General features: G+C 55.6%; 1 protein-coding gene across 2 annotated transcripts in view; it reads left to right on the forward strand.

Annotated features, from left to right (window-relative positions):
- Frmd5 (FERM domain containing 5) overlaps positions 1-21,905 on the forward strand; it is a 223,501-nt gene extending 201,596 nt beyond the window's left edge. The window contains exons 5-15 of one of the 2 annotated variants that reach the window (XM_048332284.1): positions 1,502-1,599; positions 4,145-4,268; positions 7,317-7,404; positions 10,495-10,583; positions 13,281-13,344; positions 13,729-13,820; positions 16,075-16,149; positions 16,650-16,718; positions 17,035-17,141; positions 20,975-21,318; positions 21,498-21,905. In XM_048332284.1, the coding sequence (XP_048188241.1) occupies positions 1,502-1,599; positions 4,145-4,268; positions 7,317-7,404; positions 10,495-10,583; positions 13,281-13,344; positions 13,729-13,820; positions 16,075-16,149; positions 16,650-16,718; positions 17,035-17,141; positions 20,975-21,318; positions 21,498-21,545 (1,198 nt within the window). In that variant the 3' untranslated portion in view covers positions 21,546-21,905. Of the gene's footprint in view, positions 1-1,501; positions 1,600-4,144; positions 4,269-7,316; positions 7,405-10,494; positions 10,584-13,280; positions 13,345-13,728; positions 13,821-16,074; positions 16,150-16,649; positions 16,719-17,034; positions 17,142-20,974 lie in introns of both variants that reach the window. The other variant, XM_048332283.1, reaches the window with a different exon arrangement.
- Positions 21,906-23,256: the final 1,351 nt, after the last annotated feature.

The following is a 23,256-nucleotide window of genomic DNA, read 5'->3' on the forward strand; positions in this document are numbered from 1 at the left end:
CTTGGGAATCTTGTTAACAGGGCCGAGTGTAGGGTAGGCCTGGTAGAGTCCAGCATCTCAGCTCCCCAGTAGTGCGGACACCACTGTTTATGTGGGCGACATTTTGAAGAGCAGGGTTTCAAGGGAGAAGGCTACACGCATCGTTCCTTCACTTCTGTTTGCCAATTTCTATCATCTCTAAGCCCCAAGCTCTCAGAGAGTCACCTGCTAGGGTCCCTCCCTACCCCGTCCTAGAACTCGCCCTGTCAGCGGTCCTTTTTTTGTGCATTCTTACAGAATCAGGTGGACCTGGAATGCTAAGTTGTACTCTTCATTCTAAAAACAGAAGCAATAAGAATTGTCTCATGAGCGCCCAATTTCTCTGGGTCCAGACTGGTAGAATTTTACTACATTTCCGTGACTCCCGTAGGGATGTGATCATTACCTGTGTTTGTCTGACGAAGTAGTGAGCGTGTTGTTATCTCAGAGTTTGAGTGGGGCAGAAACCCAGAGGCAGCTTGAGTGGGTGATTCTGGCTCAGGGCCAGCCCTGAAGGGTGGCTTTGTAGCCACAGTCCCCACAGGGCTGGACTGGGGCTAGAGGACTCACTTCCAACATGGCTGCTGGCAGGAAGCCTCTGCTCCTTCCTGGTGGGCCTTCCCCTAGGGCAGCTTAGGCTTTCTCCAGCAGGGCAAGGGAGCGATCCCACTGGGACCGGAGAGGGAGGTATGGTGAATCTATGACCGGGTCTCAGCAGCCAGAAACGGTGACTTCTGTGTGCTTCTGTTAGAAACGATTCCAGCCCACACTCAAAGCAGAAGGGTTAAGCTGTCCTTGTAAAACAAGGAGTATCGGAAGATCTGTGACCATAGTCACCTGTCTTCTGTGTGGTTTTTTTTGTTGTTGTTTTTTTGGGTTTTTTTTTGGCCAGTCCTGGGCCTTGAACTCAGGGCCTGAGCCCTGTCCCTGGCATCTTTTTGCTCAAGGCTAGCACTCTGCCACTTGAGCCACAGCGCCACTTCTGGCCTTTTTGTATATATGTGGTGCTGAGGAATCGAACCCAGGACTTCATGTATACAAGGCAAGCACTCTTACCATTAGACCATATTCCCAGCCCCCTGTCTTCTGGTTTTACATGTTGGGGCAGCCCTGGGGTTTGAATTCTCAGTGCTTTGTGCCCTGAACTGACTAGTGCTGGCTCTTTCTCCACCCCCCCACCCCTCCCCATCCGCTGGAGAGGAGGGTGGCATGGGGGAGGGGCCTTGCCAGTGCCAGGTCTGGGTTGAGCTGAGAGACTGACAGGTTGTTTTGAATCGAACCTCAAACCAATTCAGAGCAAAGTACTTGAAAGAGCCTCCAGAGAAATGGAAAATGTATTTGTTCTACTGTATGAGGGTGGTTGTTTTTTTTTAATGTAGCAAAAAGTGTCCTGACAAAAATTTTGATAGGCTTAGATTACATATTTATGTCTTTAAAGTAATGAAAGAAAGGCTTTCTAGTTCCTTCTGTGTTTTCTCTCCAGGTATTTAGTCTTCCTACAGATCAAAAGGGATCTCTACCATGGCCGGCTCCTCTGTAAAACATCCGATGCTGCCTTGTTAGCAGCTTATATCCTTCAAGGTAATGACTTTTGACAGGATAAATTTGCTTTCCATGCTAACTACTGATTACATTACTTCACTTACCACACATGACTACCTCTTGATCTAAACAGTATCTAACTTGAGGCCGAGGACAAGTTGGAGGATTCTGCTGCGATTCCCTGGAGTCCGGAAGGCCCGGAACGCTCAGGCCTAACCTGTATAGAAGCCCTTAATTGCCAGCCCCTTAAGTCTTTTTGACCATTTGAGGATTTGCCCTGGGCCTTTGGCTGATGCAGTTCTAAGGTTCTGGAAAATAATCAGAGCCCCTCTTCTGTCTTCTCATGCAAATCTCTAAGACGTGAAGCGCGTCCTGGAACTCTGGTAACTGCTTTTAAAGACCTTTCAGCCCAGACTGTTAAAAGTGTTTTCAGGGGCTGGGGATATGGCCTAGTGGCAAGAGAGCTTGCCTCGTATACATGAGGCCCTGGGTTCGATTCCCCAGCACCACATATACAGAAAATGGCCACAAGTGGCGCTGTGGCTCAAGTGGCAGAGTGCTAGCCTTGAGCAAGAAGAAGCCAGGGACAGTGCTCAGGCCCTGAGTCCAAGCCCAGGACTGGCCAAAAAAAAAGTGTTTTCAAGTAACAAGCACATCCTCTAATGTGCTAATAAGAGTTGAACCTCACACAGCCAGTACCCAGATTGAACCAAAAAGAAAAAAGACATCGGGAGAGAGAGAGAGAGACATACTTCGTGAACCACCCAGATACCCAAATGCCCCTTCCTAGACTTCTCTGGGCCCTTAGGCCTGAAACTGTTATTACCACTGAATTAATTTGGGACCAGAGCACCATAACCCCAAAGCGTCCATCAAAACATCAGAACTCTTGGTTAGAGATCTGTGAACTCCCAGAAGTGCTGGCTGGAGGGAGAGATACCACAACTGTGTTAAAGAATGGAAGTCAGCCCCTTACTATTTTGATTCCCGACACTCCTGTTTTAAACCATCAATAAAACAGGGAGTCTAGCAGGAGCTTGCTAGAAATGCTCTATTTGTTTCCAAAGAGAATACAGATTTTAAACTCTATCCTAGCCTTGGGCTCTATCCTGAAAATTATATTGAATTTATTACTTGGTTGCTTTTCCTTTGGAGGGGGAAAAAAAGTGTTTGAGCCAGGTACCTGTAGCTAGCATTCTAGTTACTCAAGAGGCTGAGATCTGGACAGCCTGGGCAGCAAAGTCCATGAGACTCTTACCTCTACTTATCCACCAAAAACCTGCAAGTAGTTCAAGTGGCAGAGTGCTAGCCTTGAGCAGAAAAGCTCAGGGACAGTGCCCAGGCCCTGAGTTCGACCCCCAGGACCAACACACACACACAAAAAAAAAGTATTCAGTGTCAAACATTTACTGTTTTCCATTTAGTGCTTTCTAAATATCATCAAAAGAAATGACTCCAAGTTTTAAGGTCATCCCATATATTCAGGGAAACCTTTAGTCTCTTGTTCAACCATAGAAATTCCCAAGTCATTTGAAGGTGGATTTTTCCTTGTTGTTGTTTTTAGTCGTGTTGGGTTGTTTTTTTTTGTTTTTGGGTTGTTTTTTTTTTGCCAGCCCTGGGTCTTGAACTCAGGGCCTGAACACTGTCCCTGGCTTCTCTTTGCTCAAGGCTAGCACTCTACCACTTGAGCCACAGCGCCACTTCTGGCCGTTTTCTGAATATGTGGTGCTAGGGAATCGAACCCAGGGCTTCATGTATACGAGGCAAGCAGTCTATCCACTAGGCCGTATCCCCAGCCCCGTGTTGGGGTTTTTATCTTGATGGACTGAGGGGATCCTGGCTCCCGGCCATGGTGGAAGCATGTAGCCTGCAGCCCTCCTAGCGCTCGCCCCTCTGAGGTGAACTCTGGGCATGGCTGGCGCACAGAGCCCCACCCCGGTAGGGCACCGAGAAGCCAGCCTCAGCACTTAGTGCCCCCAAGCCTGGGGGACTCTCCGGTCCTGTTCGGCCTTCCTGATGATGCCCACTGGGCCTCTCGGAGGGATTCAGTGCCCATCAGCCCTCCCTGGGTATTTAAGTCTGGCCATTTGGACTGAAGAGTGAGCTCCAAGTTGGAATCACGGCTCATTCAGCAACCTGCCTTGGCCCCTGCTGAAATACTCCAAAGGGAGATTTCGATGTCTAACTCGGCTTGGGTCTAGAAGGTTCTGCCTTCTTGTTCAAGCTCACGCATGCAGCCTGGCTGCCGGGCTGAAGGGCCCAGAGCCACAGAAAGGCCGCTGCTCTTTCATTGCACATTGACTTGTGGCGGCCTCTGAACACAGGGTCAGCCCTCCTGTTTCTGCTTGGATTTGAATGTCAACCCAGTGTCAACACCCGGGAGGGCCAAGGCCTCGGAGGGCCCCCGCTCCCCCCTCTCCACCCCCGGCCGGCAGAGCCTGCTCTGATCCCAGTGCTCTTCCTGTCTTCCTGCGAGCGCCCTGCGCGTGCTTTGGCGGCTGCTCCACGCGTTAATCTCCCGCTGCGTCGCCGGTGACCATTTACCTGTCTGCCTAATTGTACTCTCCCACCTTTCTGTTGAAAGCGGAGATCGGAGATTATGACCCCGGGAAGCACCCTGAAGGCTACAGCTCCAAGTTCCAGTTTTTCCCTAAGCATTCCGAGAAGCTGGAGAAGAAAATTGCTGAGATTCACAAGACAGAGCTCAGGTGCGTGCCCGTGGCTCCGGGCCCAGGACGCTGCGCGCGCAGCTGGGCATCCTCCGCGCTCTAGATGGTGCCGCTGACACGGGGTGCCACCCCCCCCCCCACACACACCCTCCAGCAGAGTGGTTCAAGCAAAGGCTTAAAGGCAAGAGAGGGGGAAATGAGAGGAACTGGCCCTTGGAAGGTATTTGCTTCACCTAGATAAATGAAGATGCGCAGAGTAGAAGCATGAACTAAGGGAAGGGAAAGGAAAAACAAAGACACAGTGGGGAGGGACAGAAGGGATCTGGGGTGAAACTCGGTGATGGGGCACTTCCCTTAATGGGAGGGGCCTTGCTCTGATCAGGCACACACACAAAGGGGGGGGGTGAGAGAAGAGAGAAGCTGAGTGGGGATGTGAAAGGTGGCATCTCATGGGACACTCCCCCCCCCCATAGCTGTGGGGGGCGCCCCCGGGTGCTGTGGTTTGGGGGCTGGGTCTTCACCTGACCCAGTACAACAGGATATAGGAAGTGGCCTCATGCAGGGAGCTTCGCCTTCCTCAGAAAAAAATTTTTGGGGGGTGAGGGGGGGCACAAATCATGGGACTTGAACTCAGGGCCTGAGCACTGTCCCTGAGCTGTGTTGCTCAAGGGTTTTTGCCCTACCACTTTGAGCCACAGCTCCACTTCCGGTTTTCTGGTGGTTAGTTGGAGTTAGGAGTCTCACAGATTTTCCTGCCCAGACTGGCTTTGAACCGCATTCCTCAGATCTCTGCTTCCTGAGTAGCTAGGATTACAGGCGTGAGCCGCAGCACCCGGTTCTCAGCATCTCTTAGTCTGCCCAGAGCATGTGACATCCTAGAAAACAGCACTAGCATGGCTTTGCACCAGTATGAAATAGGGGTTTCTTCAAGGGCTGATTTTGATAAGCAAGAGGAGGATTTCTGGGCTCCTTTTCCTGTACCACACTGGAGCACAGAGCCCTACACTGACAAACTAGGAAGAAAAAAGGCACATGTGTGGAGTGTTTTAAAATAACAGAATGGGTGTGTGTTTTTTCTAGGTCCTGGGGCTTGAACTCAGGGCCTGGGTGCTGTCTCTGAGCCTCATTGTGCTCAAGGCTAGCACTCTACCACTAGCCACAGCGCCACGTCCGGCTTTTTCTGTGATTAATTGGAGATAAGAGTCTTAGGAACTTTCCTCCCTGGGTTGGCTTGGAACCTGGATCCTTGAATCTTAGCCTCCTGAGTAGCTAGGATTGCAGGCGTGACCACCAGCGCCCAGCATGTTGTTATTTAATTGTAGTACTAGGGCTTGGATTCAGGGCCTTGTGCCTGCTGGGCAGGTGCTCTGCCACTCAGGATGTGCCTCCAACCTTCTCTTTTCTTTTGTTATTTTTCTGATAGGGTCTTATTTTGGGGGGGGAGCAGGGGCAGGGGGGCAGCCTCGGATACCAATCCTCCTCTCTATGCTTCTTCCATAGCTGCACCTAGAGGCACCACCCCACCCACAGCTTGCTGGTTAACCTGGGGTCTGGCTTTTTCTGTTTTTCCCCCGAGCTAGCCACAGTTCTCCTGATCTCTGCCCCCCACCCCTGCCCCAGCTAGGATTGCAGGTAGGCGCCACCACACATACAGCAATCTTAATCTCTAAAATGTGTATTTCCTATCCTAAGGCAAAGCTGCTCTGGGCCCCTCAGGGCTCTGATACTAAATTTGAAAGTAGATTCTTCCCTGACCAGGCCCTTCCTCCAAATCCTTTCAACTTCAGAGGTTTTGCCAACACGGAGGAACCCAACCCCCCTTTGTCCTCGGCATCTCTACCCGTGGAGAACAGCAGGAGAGGCCGACAGGAAGTGGTGTTTCTCTCCCTGTGCAGTAGCCCTCGGTCCCCGGGTTCTCCCTGGCACCGTTAGGGAAACAGTGACCCCTCGTGGTCAACGTCGGGACAAACACCGGCCTGTGTGGGATTTCATGGTTCATTCGGGCGCGTGCGCAGGGACATCTTAGGAAATGTTGAGAGTAGTGAGTACAGTCTTCCAGAAGCAAACCTCAAGCGAGGGGATCCCCCAAGAAGTGATGCCTGTATCGAGGGGTCCGGAACCCGGGATCAGCCCTTCCAGACCGCAGACCTTTTTTTTTGCTCTTTGTTATTTTCTGGAACGAACCGCACGGTTTGCTGGAGCTAGCTCATAGACTGCCATCCTCTTATTTATAAGCTTTCCACATAACTGGGGTGACAGGTTCACATCCTCGCACTCAGCTGTGGATTGAGGTGGACTCTTACAAATGTTTTGCCAGGCTGGCCTTGAAACACAGTTCTCTTGCTCTCTGCCTTCCAAATAGCTGCGGTGGCGGTGAGTAGCTCGGCCAGCAGGGAGGAGCTGCTACCACCATGCCTGGCACCCTAAGCGGTTCTGGGTTATTGTGGGGCGTTTTGTACTAGGGGTTGAACTCAGTGTCTTGTACTTCTTAGGCAGGTGCTCTACCACTGAGCTATGCCTCTCACCCTTTTCTTCCAGCTGTACTTTTTGTTGTTGTTGTTTGTTAGTCATGTGACTCGATCTCAGGGCCTGGCTGCTGTCGCTGAGCTCAAGGCTAGCGCTCTACCACGTTGAGCCACAGCGCCACTTCCAGTTTTCTAGAGCTTAATTGGAGATAAAGAGTCCTACAGCCTTTCCAGCCTTTCCTGCCCGGCTGGCTTCGAACCACAATCCTCAGGTCTCAACCTCCTGAGTAGCTAGGGTTACAGATAGGAGCCACCAGCACCTGGCTTGGCTAGTTATTTTTTGAGATATGGTTTCACTTCCTGTCCAGGCATCTACCAGGACTGTGGTCTCCCTATTTTAGGCTTCTTCTTGTAGCCAAGATGACAGCTATACACCATTGATTCTCTCTATATTCTACCATAGATAGCATATACTCTGCCACTGAGAGAAGGTCGCGTGGATTTTGGTGTCCTGCTGGCCTCCCTCTGTGGCCCGCCCGCTCTCAGCCTCCCAAGCCGCTGTGTCTGCGGGGCCGGCCCTGGGCGCTTCTTCCCTGGGGTCATCTCATCCTCTTTATTTCAGTGGCCAAACACCAGCAACCTCAGAGCTGAACTTCTTAAGAAAAGCGCAGACACTGGAGACGTATGGAGTGGATCCTCACCCGTGTAAGGTAAGCCCCGCCACCCTGGGGGGGGGGTCAGACCACGGGAGCAGGGGGCCACGTGCGGGGACCCACGGACTCCCCTCGGCCTGCGCAGGTGGGGGCTTCCCAGGGACAGGTGCCGGAATGGCTAGACTCAACGCTGCATGACTGTGCGGTCCCGCATCAGTACCCAAATCACAGCCTCAATAATGAGCCAACCCCGGGCGCGCAGCCCTGGGTGATTCCGTATCATGTTCTGTCAAGCCCACAGCACCACCGGGAGGGAGGGAGGGAGGGAGGGAAGGAGGGAGGGAGGTTTATAAAGTGCGACTTCCATGCAGGCCCATGGAGCCCTTCCATGTTGGTTCTCGTGGAAGCCCCCGCCAGCCTTCCCTGTTTCCTGGACAGGAAGGCTGATGTTCTAGAAGGCTATGAGTGGCAGAGCAAGAATCTGAACCCAGGTCACTTCCCATTGTTCTGTAGCCATGTGGAATGAAAGCCCCCAGAAACTTCTTTTGGGGAGATGGGAGTGGTCTTCTTTGTGGGCTGGGCCCAGGCCTGTGGCTCACCTCGGCTCCTCTCCTCGGGCCCTGGCCATGTTCGCAGCCCCCCAGGCCCCAGGGCGGTTGGGGGGGCCTTTACTCTTCTTAAGTGGAGTCACATTAATGACACGCCCCCCAAGCGCTCCCCTTAATGCTGCTCCAAAGAGCACAGAAATAAGCCGGTACCCCCAGTGTCATAAATACTGCTGATTTCTATTAACAGAGAGGCAATTACTGGCCCGGGGAATCTGGGGCCCGTGGCCCCGGGGAGCACAGAAGAAGAGGAGTCGTTCTGATAATTAAATGAGAGTAGAGCAAGCTTGGGCTAGGCTCTCCTCTTCTGGACTAATTAAGAAGCTGTTGTTTATCCGATGCACACCAGAGTCCTTGTCGGGTCCTAGGACCGGGAAACGCTCCCACGAACACTGACTGAGTCCTAATACCCTGGTACTGATACCCAGAGTCTGGACCCGCACCGGCTGTCCTGACCGGCCTCCGTTCTCCTTGCAGGACCACCCTGCAGCGGCTGTAGGGGCGAGGGGGACCCGTTGCTGCCCTCATTTCACTCCCTGGCCCTGATTCCTCTCCAACCTCAGGAGCTGCCATCTTGTTCCCTCCAAGATGGCGGGAGGCTGGATGCGTGCCCCGGCCTCCTGTAGCGGGCTGGTGGGCTGTCCTGGGAAGGACTGCAGCGTGGTGGCCCCCTTCGCAGATACCGAGACATCTGGTCTCAGCGCTGCCTTTTTTTCAGTTCCTTCCTTCTGTAGAGATGACATTTACTCAAGAGCTGAGTCTGACTCACTGCCAGCTCTGATGCAGAGATGACACAGACCTATCATTTTTAGACTCCTCATAAAAAAATGTAATATGGGAACTAGAGGGACGGCTCGAGCGAGAGAGCATCAGCCGGGATCAAAAAGGCTGAGCAACGGGCTGGGAACATGGCCTAGTGGCTAGAGTGCTCGTCTCCTATACACGAAGCCCTGGGTTCGATTCCCCAGCACCACATATATGGAAAACAGCCGGAAATGGCGCTGTGGCTCAAGTGGCAGAGTGCTAGCCTTGAGCAAAAAGAAGCCAGGGACAGTGCTCAGGCCCTGAGTCCAAGGCCCAGGACTGCCAAAAAAAAAAAAATTAATAAATAACAGCCTGAGCTACCCAGCAAAATTCCATCCAACACTAGTCATGGTGCCGCTGATGCCGCCGGCCCGTTTACCAACTGCGTCCAACGGGATCCGGGTTAAGACACAAAAATGAAACTGCGCTGCTCATTCTTCTGCCCTTAGACTAGAAGGGAACCTGTGGGCACCGGGCAAAGGTTCCTGCCTCAGGGCTTTGCTTCCTCGTGTTGGGGTGCCCTGGGAAGGCGGGCGGGTACGGAGCAGTCCTGTCTGCGTGAGCACACGGCGAATGCAGGGCTGCACGCCGTGGCTTGCATTGAGGCACTGGGCCAGGGGGTGGTCTATTTCTAGGTGTACGTCCTCCTCATTTTGCAGATGAGGAAGGTGAGTTCTGAAGACGTGAAGCGAGTCACAGAGCCAATCAGAATCAGCTCTGGGGCTCCCTTCACAGGGCGCCCGTCAGCCCCGCCCCACCTCACACCCAGAGGGGCAGCTGGGGGGAGGCCCGCGTGCGCAGAGGCTGCTGGAATAAGACCCCGGCCCTGGTGCCCACCGGGCCCCGGGCAGGCCTGGGAGGAGAGTCCTGTGCGGCCCTCCACCTTGGGCTCTCCCTGCGGCGGATCCACACTTCCCGTGGCCCGCTTTGCATGTGAGGGGGCACTGGGAGGCCGGGGGGGGGGGGGGCCCTGCCGCCTCCTGGCAGCAGTGTTTGCGTGGGGTGCCTGGTGCACACATCAATAACCAGCACCAAGCACCGGTGACAGGAAGGGCACACCCAGCCCTGTGGGTCTGCTGGTTTGATTTGATTTTCTGCCAGTCCTGGGGCTTGAACTCAGGGCCTGGGCACTGTCCCCAGCTTCTCTTTGCTCAAGGCTAGCACTCTACCACTTGAGCCACAGCGCCCCTTCTGGCTTTTTCTGTGTATGTGGTGCTGAGGACTCGAACCCAGGGCTTCATGTATACGAGAACACTCCACCACTGAGCCCCCTTCCCAGCCCCACAATCTTTTTTTTTTTTTAATTGTCAAATTGATGTACAGAGAGGTTACAGTTTCACACGTTAGGCCTTGGGTACATTTCTTGTACTGTTTGTTACCTCCTCCTTCATCCCCCCCACCAATCTTTTTTTTTTCTTTTCAGTACTGGTGTTTTGAACTCAGGACCTCCATGCTTCCTGGACATACCCCAGCCCCAGCCTTTTTTGTGTTTCATTTTTCCAATAGTATTTCACGCTTGTGCCAGGGACTGGCCTGGCCCGCAGCCCTGCTCCCCACGCCCCCCGCACGGCCAGAGCGAGAGGCGCACACCACACCAGGCGTTGTTGCTTGACATGGTATCTTGCTACCTTTTTCCCGTGATCCTCACAATCTCGGTCTCCTGACTAGCCAGCCCCGTGTCCCCGGTCAACAACGGTCTCCAGCTAATGAGATCTAATGAGAAATCTTCCTGTTGCAGGACGTGTCAGGAAACGCTGCATTTCTGGCCTTCACTCCGTTTGGGTTTGTTGTTCTCCAAGGAAACAAGAGGGTCCACTTCATCAAGTGGTGAGTGGCTTCATCTACAAAACGGGCTCTTTACCCATCACTAACTGGGGAGGGGCTGTGGTCCCCATATCCTTGGTCTGTGATGGGCACTTCCAGTTCGGAGCCCTCTCCAAAGCCTGGTGCTGAGAACAGTAGCCCACTAAACGTAGTATCTTTTCCTGAGGACCTTATTCTTCCAAAGGGGCCATCCTTGAGGGCCAGAAGCCTCTCCAGACACAGAAAGAGAGGGGGACAGACCAATCCCGGGGTCATTCTCCAGTCTAGGACTGGACCCAATATTAGGGCAGCAGAGTTCCCAACAAAAGTTAGTATAATCCTAGCTGTAATCCTAGTGTAATCACGCCGGTAATCCTAGCTACTCAAGAGGCTGAGATCTGAGGATCATGGTTCAAAGACAGCCCAGGCAGGAAAGGCTATGAGACACTTATCTCCAATTAACCACCAGAAAACAGGAAGTGGTGCTGTGGCGCACTAGCCTTGAGCTGAAGAGCTCAGGGACAGCGCCCAGGCCAAGTTCAAGCCTTACAACTGACCGCCCCCCCCCCAAAAAAAATCCTTTGGGTGTCACCATTTTGATGCCTTCTGAGGCTGTTTGGAAGCATCTCTGCCAATGGGGGGGGGCTCCCACCCAGTGACTCCTGCCCGACACTCAGATGCCACCCTGTCTCCGCACCAGTGTCCAGGAGTCGTCCCCCCTCCACGCCCACATTCACTCTCTTCCCTCTAGACCGGTGAGCCCCTGCCTCTGCCCAGCTACTCCTCCTCCCCTGTCCCCACTTCGTTCTATTTGGGGCCCATTCTGCTGGATGGCTAGGACGGACTCTAGGTCACTGGTTGACATTTGGACATCCTGGAGACCCTTTGGCCGGCTGGCTCAAGCAGATATGGTAGGCCTCAGCCTGCTATGCTTCCCCAGGAGGCTCTGCATAAATGGCCTCCCTTAGTCCAAAGGCATTGAGGAGGGAAAGCCCACTCCCTACAGGGCCACATTTTTATTTTTTGGTGGCAGTATGGGGCTTGAGTTCAAGGCGTGGGTACTGTCCTTTGAGCTTTTGTGCCCAAGACTAGCGCGCTACCGTTTGAGTCACAGATCCACTTCCTGCTCTTTTGTGGTTAAATGGAGTCCAGGCCGGCTTCAAGCCATGCTCCTCAGACCTCAGCTTCCTGAGTAGCTAGAATTGCAGGTGCGATCCTCCAATTCCCGGCTTAGAGGGCCACTTTCTGACCGGGGTAGTAGTTGTCTCAGGAAGTCCTGGTCAGGGGGCATGATTAGCTGGGAACTCCATCACTTGCACTCCCTAAGTGATGGTGGAAGCCACCGGGCTCCCCTTGCCGTTCCAGACACCAACACTTCTTTACGACTTCCTCGTAATAGACGTAAACCCAGGCTGACTTTCAAAAGACAGCTGCTTCCTTTCTTCCCGCGCTTCTAAGAGCCCGAACGGTCTGTGCCTGCCCGCACAAACACCACTGCATTTTCAGAGTGCTGTCTGTGCTCGCACTGACTGGCTGGTGGACAGGAGCAAGGAATCCAACAGGCAGCGAATAGGATGGCGTGTGGGAGTCACGGGCTGGGAACCCGCATCCTGACCCAGCCTTGCTTTCCTGGCCTAGAGTGAACAAGTGATTTCACTCTGTCCCCTGAATTTTGTTCCAGAGGAAATCGGGTACATGGTTCTCATTCCCTTCCGACTTCACAACCAGGTTGAGGGATTGTCCCTAGAAATGACACGGAGGCCGAAGCCCGGTAGAAGCGGATGTGCGTCATGAGACCTTCCCGGGGGGGACCTCAGGCAGAGAAATGAGAATTCCGGTGGGGGGGCGGGGGGGAGAGGGCCGCGGGGCTCCAGGGAGCAGCCACGCTGGGCACAGAGAGGAAGTGCAGGGACCGATGGCGAGAGGTCCCTCTCGGCTCTCCGGGACGCCCGGGGAAGGCCCAGGTGACCACGGCTGACAGCAGCCTGTGGAGCGAGGCCCAGGCCGGGCCATGTACAGTAACCATGTCACTTCTTCTGATTTGTCTGTCCCGCGGGTGACGTACCCCAGTATCCTGTTTGCCTCTTTTACTGCAGCCATTCACTGGGCTGGTGGCTTCAAGGATTTTTCTACAATAACCCCTAAGCCCCTTTCCTGGTCAGTACGCTGCATGACTGTTCCATGTACTCTGTTCTCTCTCTTTGGTATGTTGCCCCGCCCCCCCTCCCTGAGATTGTTTGACATCTGTCTGCCTTCAACTGCATTTTCCATCCAGTGGCACAGTCACCTGAAAGACTCAGCTCCCTCAGAACCTGGTTGCCTTGTATCTCATTACTTGCTCTATCTTGAACTTTGGCCTCATCATCTACCCGTGTGGCATCTCACATCTGACAATCGCGTCCGGGCAGTGCACCTGTGTGATGAACCAAATCCCCAAACGCCCCCCCCCGGCCCCTCCACCTAGACTCACGCCGTGCAAACGGTTCCCTTTTACAGCCACTGTCGATGAGCCCGAAATCCTCCCGCCACCCTATCATGATAGCGTGATTGACCAGAAAACTGTGGATTGGACTTTTCCAACAACCGTTCTCCAAGGCTGCTGTCTTGTTTCACTTCTGATTTTGGCTACAATTGTGTCTGTGCCCGGAGCCCCTTGCAGTGGGGGGGGCTGTGCCTCTGCAGGACTCGGCCGGGTGACGCGCCCTCTCTTTGTGCTTCTAGGAATGAGGTGACCAAGCTGAAGTTTGAAGGGAAGACGTTTTATTTATACGTAAGTCAGAAAGAGGTGAGTGCCGCCTTCCTTCTTTTTGGGGCGGGTGTGGGCAGTGATGGCTAGAGCGAAGATCTAGGTGAAAACCTGGAGGTGAGGTGGTCCCCTCGTGTCCCCCCGTGATTCTTTTCTGTCACGTGGCAATTCCAGGTGTAGGCGCCACTTGCTCCCCGGGGCTTTCTGGCTCCTCTGGTGCCGGCTGAGACTTCCTGATGGAAGCCTTCCGGGTGGGAGGAGGTAACGGAAGGGGGCGTTCCCCAGGGCCCCCTCAGCACTGCCCTTCCTGCTAGCCAGCTTCCGGGGGGGGGGGGGGGGAGTCAGCAGCACAGGGGGGGGGGGGTCAGCGCTCTGCGCTTCCCCCATCTCCATGCAGCTCATTCCATGTGGAATTTCTTGCAGGAAAAGAAAATTATTCTCACATATTTTGCTCCAACTCCAGAAGCCTGCAAGCATCTCTGGAAATGTGGAATTGAGAACCAAGCCTTCTACAAGTGAGTGGATGGATGGGTGTCGTTGATAGGCACCGATGGGCAGGGGCCAAGTCACAAGGGCTGCTTCAGAGAAAGGTGGGCAGGCGCCCTTGACAGACTGAGAACGTGGCTAAGCTGGCTTCCGAGTAAAGCCAGACCCCTTCCCAGGCCTCGGTGCCCCCCAGCAGTACAGAAGCCAGTGGTGGGGCTGGAATTCTGCTAAGTGGTCTAAGAGGTCTGCCTTGAAATAGCCTCGGACAACTGCTGGTGGCAAAGTAATTGTGGGTTTTTTTGGGTTTTTTTTTTTTTTTTTTTTTTTTGGTAAAGCATGGGTCAGGAAAAGCGAGTGAGTGTCCAGTTTGAACCAAGCTGTCTCTGTGGAGCTAGAGACCTGGAGAGCTAGAACAACAGCTCCAGAAAAGACAAGGTTCAGCCGGGCACCAGTGGCTCTCTCCTGTAATCCCAGCAACTTAGGAGGTGGAGATCTGAGGATCAGGGTTCAAAGCCAGCCCAGGCAAGAAAGTTCCCTGGACTTTTACCTTTACCTCCAATTAACTACTTAGAAAAAACTAGAAGTGGAGCTGTGGCTCAAATGATAGAGCGCTAGCCTTGGGCAAAAAAAGAAAAAAGTTTCAGACCAGAGCAAGACCCAGCTCTAAGCTTTGGAAAGATGCAGCCTCTCTGCGGGTGACCCAGTGCTGAGCTGACTGGCTGCCAGTCTTTCTTGGTGTATCCCTGTTAGAAGCATTGCCAATGGCAGCACTGGTATCCAGAAACCAAGGAAGGGCAGTGAGAGGTGGGCAAGGAAGGCTTGACCACTGAGAAGCCAGGTTTGGAGTGAAGGTAACTTCTTACCAAAGGGTCCTGTGAAGTCAGAAGTTTCTGTGCTCAATCTTTAATTAAAGTCTCCATGAGACTTACCTCCAATTAACCACTCAAAAATCAGAAGTGGGGCTGGGAATATGGCCTCATGGTAGAGTGTTCACCTTGCATACATGAAGCCCTGGGTTCGATTCCTCAGCACCACATATATAGAAAAAGCCAGAAGTGGTGCTGTGGCTCAAGTGGCAGAGTGCTAGCCTTGAGCAAAAAGAAGCCAGGGACAGTACTCAGGCCCTGAGTTCAAGCCCCAGGCCTGGCAAAAAAAAAAAGCCACAAAAATTAGAAGTGGCACTGTGGCTCAAGTGATAGCACCCAGGCCCTGAGTTCAAACCCCACAACCAACAAAATAACACAGATGCCCCTACAAGTCAGGTCTTCCTTCCACATCTGAGGTGTCAGCCCGCTGACAGGGCATCTCCTCCCTAGGGAGCAGACCGCCTTACGCAGTGGCCACAGTGGCACCCTGGCCCTCCAGCTAGCAGAGCTGTTTTCCTCCATTACCAGGCCTCTAGCTCTGGTAAGGCCCTTTGTTGTTCCCAACCCAAAGTCAAGTTTCTGCATCTCTCCACTGGTGCCCAGTCCCGCCGCATCTGCACTGGAAATGGGTCATTTTTTTCGGTGCTCCATTACCTCTTTAATGTTCTAGCTAACACTGGAAGCTTCTAGCATGGATCCAGTTGTTACACCCAGTGTCTGCTAGCAGCCATGTGGGCCTTGTTCTCAGCTCCCTGGTTCTTCCTTTGGCCAGTGGCCTATTGCTCCCCAGGGAGATAGGGACTTGAGGCTTCCCAGAGGTGGCCCTGAGACGGAGGGGATGATGCTTGTGGATTTGGGGGACAGCTCCTGAACTGCCTGCTCATGGCAGAGGCCTCAGACCCAGATGGGGTCCTGCTTGGATTAGCTCTACGTATAGGCACCGGATGCGGTGCCCAGGCGAGTCCGGCCAAGGGAGACCTCTCGGGGCAGTGCTGCCCGGCACCCAACTCTTAGCTGAGGGGACAGCCGAGTCACCGCAGGGGGGGCTCACAGGGCCCGCCGCCATCGACGCTCCACCGCGATGCTAAAGACGACCGAAACAAGCTTTGCAGGACGCGTTAGTCTTTACTATGAGAACGGGGAAATGGAACGGAAGGGCAGGCCCTCCCTCTTCATCCACAAAGCCATGGCCACCGGGCATCAAATGCCAAGCGTGGAAGAGGTCCCCGAGGTCAGACAGCCCCAGCTCCGCCATTTCCTAGGTGAGGCTGCGGCGGCCCGGGCGTCTGTGATCCCCGAGCCGTGAGCGCAGGCGCGGGGAGGCAGGCGCGCGCTGTGAACGGCTTTTCCCCGAGTTCCTCCAGGCTGCCTTCGCCTGTACGAGGCCATTTGTCACCTCGACTTTGCTTTGCTGCAGGCTGGAGAAGTCAAGCCAAGTCCGCACAGTGTCCAGCAGCAATTTATTCTTTAAAGGAAGCCGGTTCCGATACAGGTAAATAGTGACAGTAAGTAGCCATTACAGATCTATTTTCAGACCGTTTTCTGGACAGCAGTCACTCGGGGGGGGGGGGCCATCTTGAGAAAATTCTCCTGTCATCTCACCCGTTTGCTGTCCCTTTCCTTCCCTACAAGTTGTTTCTTTCTAATTAGCGCATCTCAGTACAGTTGTTTTATCTGTAGGGTTTTAGACCTGTCTCTTCCTTACAACAGCAAAAGAACCGTAAGAGTGGACCTCTTCGGGTCCCAGCGTCTAAAGGGCTGTGCTTTGGTTTGGGGCGTGCTGGACGATGAAAGATCCCAGTGACTCCAGAAACGGAGAGAGCAGATCTAAGCTAGGTTTAGACCGCAAACCCTGCGGCAAGCCTCTCTCCTTGTGGAGGAACGAGCTCCACACAGCCATAGCCATCTCAGACCTCGGAGCAGGACCCAGTGTTGCAACGCTGTCTCAAATTTCTTCCCATTTGTTTCTTCTTCTACTATTATTTTATATAGTGGCCGAGTTGCAAAGGAAGTAATGGAGTCAAGTGCCAAGATCAAACGGGAGCCACCAGAAATACACAGGTAAGCCGCCAGGGTCTCCCCCAAACCTCTTCCGGCTCAGAAACCTGGTGTCAGCTGCAGGAATGGGGGCGTGGGCTTTGGACAGCTTCCCTTGGGCCCTGCTCTCGTCGCCGCGCTCAGGAGGAGGCTAGGTGGGGCAGGAAGGGAAGGCGGTAGAGACGGGTCTGAAGCCATCTCTGACCGGGACCCAGGGGCCAGAGGGAAAGAGAAGGTGCTGAACTCTTTTAGAAGACCAAACAATACAGCCGGGGGCAGTTCTAGAAGCCACTGTGGCCTCTGCGCGGAGCGAACGCCTTCTCTCTCCCTGTGACCTCAGGGCGGGGATGGTGCCCAGCCGGAGCTGCCCCTCCATCACCCACGGCCCGCGGCTCAGCAGCGTGCCCCGGACTCGGAGGAGAGCCGTGCACATCTCCATCATGGAAGGTAAGCGCCGCGCTCCCGAGGGGCCCGCCAAGCGAGGCCGACCGATCCAGTTCCGGGGATGGGAGACGCCAGCGCGCCCCGCACCCCGCGCACCGTGGCCGGGGATGGCAGGGGCTGCGGGGGAGACAGGGCCGTCCGCGGGGAGATGCACGCGCGCGTGGGGTCTGCCAGGGCCCGCGGCGCTAAGATGGCTTTCCACGCCGCTTTCCCCACTCACTGTGAGGATGTGACCGGTGCCCAGAGGGCGAACGGCGGGGACGGCACAGACAGCCGAGTGTTCCAGGGCTGCCGCCACCTTGTCTGCCAGCGGGAGAACCATGCTGTTGCTCAAGTGCAGTAGGTTCCTCACTCCTGTCCCCCGTCCCTTGGGAAGGAGCCAGCGCCAGCCAGCGCCTCCCTTCTCCCTTCTCGGGCAGTCAGGGGTTAGCGCTGCTCTTGGCAACAGACCACTGGTCGTGGCTGACCCGAGGCCTTTGTACCTCCGGGCTAAGGGTGGGCTTGACGACCACCACAGCCTGCTACCTAACCGCCTTCGTGTTCAGGACGCGCAGAACTTCACTGGTGACCGGGGACGCGCTCCTTGCCTACTCGTGGGTGGCAAGGAAGCTAATCACACGAAGGGCTTGAAAACGCGCTTGCTACACGGGCGGCGCGAGCCGGGCGGGAAGCCGATGGCGTGGCAAGCCGCTCCGCCGTGCTCTCTGGGCGCGCTGCTTCTGTGTGCTCCCGGTGGACGGGAGTGGGGGTGCAGAAGAGGCCCTGCGGGGTGGGGGGGTGGGGGGACCGCCCAGAGCCGTGAGCCGGCATCTCCTGCAGGCCGAGCTGGAGGATGCCCCTTCCTGGGGTATTCCAGTCCGGGAAGGGAGTCGCTTCTCCCCTCTCTGTGGCCTTCTTGCCATGTACCCCGAGGCTGGGGCCGGCACCCGGCATGAGCGAAGGCAGCGCGTGCCGGGGAAGGGCCGAGCCCATCTAGGCGGGGCGACAGCTCCCCCGAAGCGGCTGCCATGCGGATCCAGCCAGCACGGCCTGGAGGCCAGGGGGGTTCTCGCGTTCCTCGGGACAAGCTGCGATCTGCCCGAGCCTGTCCTCCCCCAGAGTGGCGGGGGGCTCCCTGGGTCTCCCCGGGGGCCGCGCTGGCTCGGCAGCAGTGTCGAGGACAGCCGGGGACCGGGACTGCTGGTTTGAATGTGCGCAGTGCAAGACCTTAGCAGCCAAATGGCTTCACCAGTGCAGGGCGGCAGACTTGGGGAACTAGGAAACGTTCTGGTGACCTTACATCCCAGACCTGTGGGACACTCTTGAATCCCCGCCCTCTGTGTCCCTCGCCCTGAGAGGCGGCCCTTGTATGGACATGGGGAGAAGTGCAAGCTGGAGGCCTTGCTTTTTATGGCTCTTAAGTGGTTCCGCCTGAATCCAGCGCCCTGATAACAAAGCCTCCGGCTGCTGCTTCCCAGGGGCCCGCGGGGCGCTCTGGGCGCTGGCCCGCCTCCTCTCCTCCTCCCCCCTGCCCACCCGGTGTCCCCAGGGCCGCCATGGGGAAGAGTCTGATCAAGATTTCCACCCGAGTCCCGGTGCAGCTCCGGCTGACCAACCACTGCCGGCGGCCCCTGAGCGTGCGTGTCCTGCGGATGGGGGCGCGGCTCCGGGGCCGGGTCCTGGTGGCCGTGCCAGAGAGGCCCCTGGAAGCCACCTCTGGGCGGCGGCCTCAGCCGGAGGGCCCCCAAGGTAAAAGAGACCCCCCCCCCTTGTTTTACTGTGCCACTCAGTCCAGATCCTGACACAATACCCACCCCATCCCCCCTCCACTAACGCTTCCGTAAAGGGCAGGGCGGAAGAACAGTTCATAAGGTGATGGAGAAGGAGGCGCGCTGATGGCTAACACCCACCGACAGCCGTAGCACCAGGCATTCTCCTGGAACGCTCCAGCAACTGGCCCAGAGGTGGCTGACCCCGGAGGTGGCTGTCCCTTTTCCCCAGGCAGCGTAGGGCTGCATTGCAGACCAAGCTGCTTCTGTGTCGGGGCGGCCGCTGGCAGCAATGTCGGTCATATTTTGGGAAGTCTGGCAGTCACATGTCCTTGGGAGGAGACAGGGAGCAAGCTGGGAGCAGGCTACAACCGGGGCCTTCACGTTTGTTATCAGGGACCCACAACACTCTCCAAGGTCCCAGGCAGTTGTGGGCTCCTTGTTCATCCCCTGGGACCCAACTTCATGATCACAAGGAGGATAGGATCCTAACCTTGGCTTTGCCATTAACAACCAACCACATGACCTGAGGCAAGTACTGTAAGCTCTTGCCCTAGCTGTTAAAAGGGCTTTAAAAAGTTAATCCAAACCTCTACTGGTGGATCACACCTATAATCAATCCTAGCTACTCAAGAGGCTGAGATCTGAGGATTGTGAGCCAAAGCCAGCCAGGGCAGAAAAGCCCTTTAGACTCCAACTGAGTATGAAAGAAGCGGAAAGCAGAGCTGCGGCTCGAGGGGCACAGCACTAGCCTTGAGCGAGAGAAACCCAGGGACCATGCCTAGATCCGAAATCCAAGCCCCAGAAGAAAAAACAAGTTGTGCCAGACGGCGGCACATGTCTATAATCCTCTGGCTACTTGGGACACAGAGGTAAAACTAGTTTGAAGCCAACCAGGGCACAAAAACGTGCACAATGGCACGTGCCCGTCGTCCTTACTGAAAGGGAGGCTGAGGTCTGGGCTGTGTTTCCAGGCCAGCTGGACAGAAAAGCTCCAGACCTTAACAGAAAGTGCTTGGGCATGGCGGCGTGTACCTGTCATCCCAGTACAGAGGGAAGCCAAACAAGAGGCTCGCGGGACAGTGCAGGCGAAGGGAGACCCTACCTCAAAAGTAACCAGAACAAAAAGAGCAGCCGGAGGCATGGCTCGAGCAGGAGAGAACTAGTCTGGGATGTAGGAAGCCCTGAGTTCAAACCCCCAGTACTTTGCTGACACCTGCTAGGACCAGAGGAGCTTCTGCAACAGGCCGCGAAGCTGTGGCCAGTGTGCACCGGTGAGGGAGGGGGTGGAAAGCAGAGGTGCTGCGGCCCCTCGCTCTCCCCCCCCCCCATGCCCAGACTCCCAGTTCCTCCCCCTAGAGAACCCTGACCTGTGCTAGGCGAGCGCTGCCCGGATGCGCCAGGCCAAGCCACAAGGGAGCCGGGCAAGATGCTGCCGGAAGGCTCGCGCCGCTCTGAACCCCACAACCCCGTTGAGCCCGGGCCAGGTCACGCCTGGGACCGTGAGGGTCTCCCGACGGGGCCTGGCTGAGAGCCCCCTCTACTTGCCCGCACCCCTTCTCAGCCTGCCGTGCTCTCGAGGCGCCTACGGGTAGAGCAGCTGCTGGCCGCTGCTGACCGGGATCCTGGGAGGAGGAAGCAGCCGGCAGGGACGGCTCCCCTTCTCCGCCAGGAAGGATCTGGGGAGCGCGGAGAAGCCCCACCATCGCACAGCTCAGCAGTCCATCAGGGAGGCCTGGGAGAGGGGCGGCAACTGCAGAAATCCCAAAGACAGGCCTTGCGCGGGCGCCGGCACCCTCCGTACTTGAAGCCTGACTAAGCCAGGCCTCTCACTCGGGTCCCGGGGTGTCCTCGCGGGGGGTGCACTTCCGGTGACAGTCCGTGAGTCGGATCCTCTTTCCAATCAAATGAGGGCAAAAAGGCAGGAGAAGCAGTCAGTAGGGCAAAACCCTAAGTAAAAAGCAGACTTCCTGTGAACGGGCCGTGCCGAGAATCACCACCCCAACGCCGAATGCTGCCGCCGGCCCCCGAAGCCAGCGCGCGGTGGAGCCCAGAAAGCCCAGCAGGCGCCTTTTCTTTCCTTTCCAGGCCTCGAGTCCCTGCGCGACAGCGCCCATTCCACTCCTGTGCGCTCCTCTTCCCACGGGGACTCCTTCCTGCCCCACGTGAGAGGCAGCCGCGCGGACAGCAGCGAGCGAGTGGCCGTGATCGCGGACGAGGCCTACAGCCCCGCCGACAGCATGCTGCCCACGCCCGTGGCCGAGCACAGCCTGGAGCTGCTGCTGCTGTCCCGGCAGATCAACGGGGCCACCTGCAGCATCGAGGAGGAAAAGGAGTCCGAGGCCAGCACCCCGACGGCTGCCGAGGCGGAGGCCCCGGGAGGAGAGCTAAGGGCCCTGTGCCAGGCGCACGGCGGGCCCGCGGAGGAACAGGTGAATAAGTTTGTTTTAAGTGTCCTCCGTTTGCTCCTTGTGACCATGGGACTCCTCTTTGTCTTGCTCCTCCTCCTGATCATCCTTACCGAGTCTGACCTTGACATTGCCTTTTTCCGCGATATCCGCCAGACCCCCGAGTTTGAACAATTCCACTATCAATACTTTTGTCCCCTCAGGCGATGGTTTGCCTGCAAAATCCGCTCAGTGGTGAGCCTGCTCATTGACACCTGAGAAGGCATGACTCCACCCACTCACTAGCCAGGCGGACCGGAGCCCGGCTGCCCTTCCCAGCAATGGGACCCATCGCGGACCATCGGCACACACCCCAGGCCCTTCTCTCATGACTAGAGTCCACTGCAGCCTAGGCGGGTTGTTTCCCAGAAGAAGGAAAGCAAGGATAGGCTTGGGCCCCGTTAACCCACCCGGGAAAACTCGTTTTCTTCAGAGGTTCTTTTCAAGGAAGGCTCAGCCACTCTGTAACTCATCCTTTGATTTGCAGGATAATTTTTGGTTTTGGATTTTGATTTTTCATAGATGTGTATTATTTTGAAAAAGTATCCAAATAAAAATGATTTATTTTACTATTACCGATGACTGCAGTCGTGTTGCCTAGCAGGTGGGACGCTAGGTGAAGAGGACGGAGCCGCTTTCCTCCGTGCCCGCGGCCTCCGCCGCGGCCGGGCCAGGCTTAGGGTTTCCTTCCACACACAACTTCTTTAAAAAAAACAAGGAAACGTCCATGTAGAAGGACTCAGTGGAAAGCGGCTGCTCAGGAGGGTCGGAGCTAGCGTCTCTCTTCGCGTTCTCAAACCCGAGCGGCGGCAGCCGGAGCGGGGTCAGCCTCTCCCCGGAGCCGAGAGCCGGGCGGCAGTCGCCGGGAGCTTTGCTTAATGAACCGGGACTTCCGTAATATTTGGTTTTCTTCCTGAGGAGTTCTGGAGGCTCCCAGGGTGTGAAATGAATCCAGTGGTGCCGGGGAGAACGCCGTCATACACGCCAGACATCACGCTTGCTACCCGGGCGCCTACTGAGATTCACAGAGCAGGGCTCACTTTGTACACAGAAGATACTCCCTCCACCCAGAAAGGTTACTTCAATTTATATTTTAACAGAAAAATGTTATTTTCCTAGCTACTCATATTGTTTTTACTTTACGGATTAAGAAAACAGAACCTGATGAACTAAAAGATGCAAGACAGAAACGATCCTGAGGAAATAAAACCACCAGAAAATTGCCAGATCGATAAACAAACAGCCTCGGAAGGGATAAGGAAACTCTAATAAGATTTCTAAGAGAAGCCTGCAACAGACAGTGAACGTGGCAGAGACCGACCCTAGCTGCCCCGGGGGGTGTGGGGCCCCCGGCCCAGCTCTGCGCGCTGAAAGCCAGCCCCACGCAGACCTGGTTTCCTCTCAGGGAGAGGCCGCGCACTCGCTGGGGACCTGAGAAGTGAAGCATGCGCACTGGGCAGCTCAGATGCGGGGCCGAGCCCAGGGTAGATTCCATCTCCCCTAACGGCCGCGGAGGCAAAGGGACAAGGGACTTGTGTAATTTGAAAGAAAGACGCCCTTCCCTTTCTATCTAGACCGCAGGCCAGCCAACTTTTACTGGGAAGTGCCAGATAAGAAACATTTTCCATTTTGGTTTTGCGGACCACGCTCTGCCATGGTAGCACAAACATGGCCACAGGCGACACACACCTGAAAGATCATGGCTGCCTTCTAACGGAACTTCAGAAACGCGGCCAACCACGATCCAGACAATCCAACTGAGCAATAGGTGGCGGAAGAGGCTCCGCTCTGCTCCCGTTGCTGGCGCGCTTGAAAGACCCAGCGCCACTTCCCAGTGGAGACGCTGGGGTTGCTGGTACGCAGGGTGCTCAACCAACCAACCAGCTGACATGTCTGGTGCCAAGGGAGCAGAAGCTAGTGCCA

This window comes from Perognathus longimembris, chromosome 23 (assembly GCF_023159225.1).
Source record: "Perognathus longimembris pacificus isolate PPM17 chromosome 23, ASM2315922v1, whole genome shotgun sequence".
Lineage (NCBI taxonomy): Eukaryota > Metazoa > Chordata > Mammalia > Rodentia > Heteromyidae > Perognathus > Perognathus longimembris.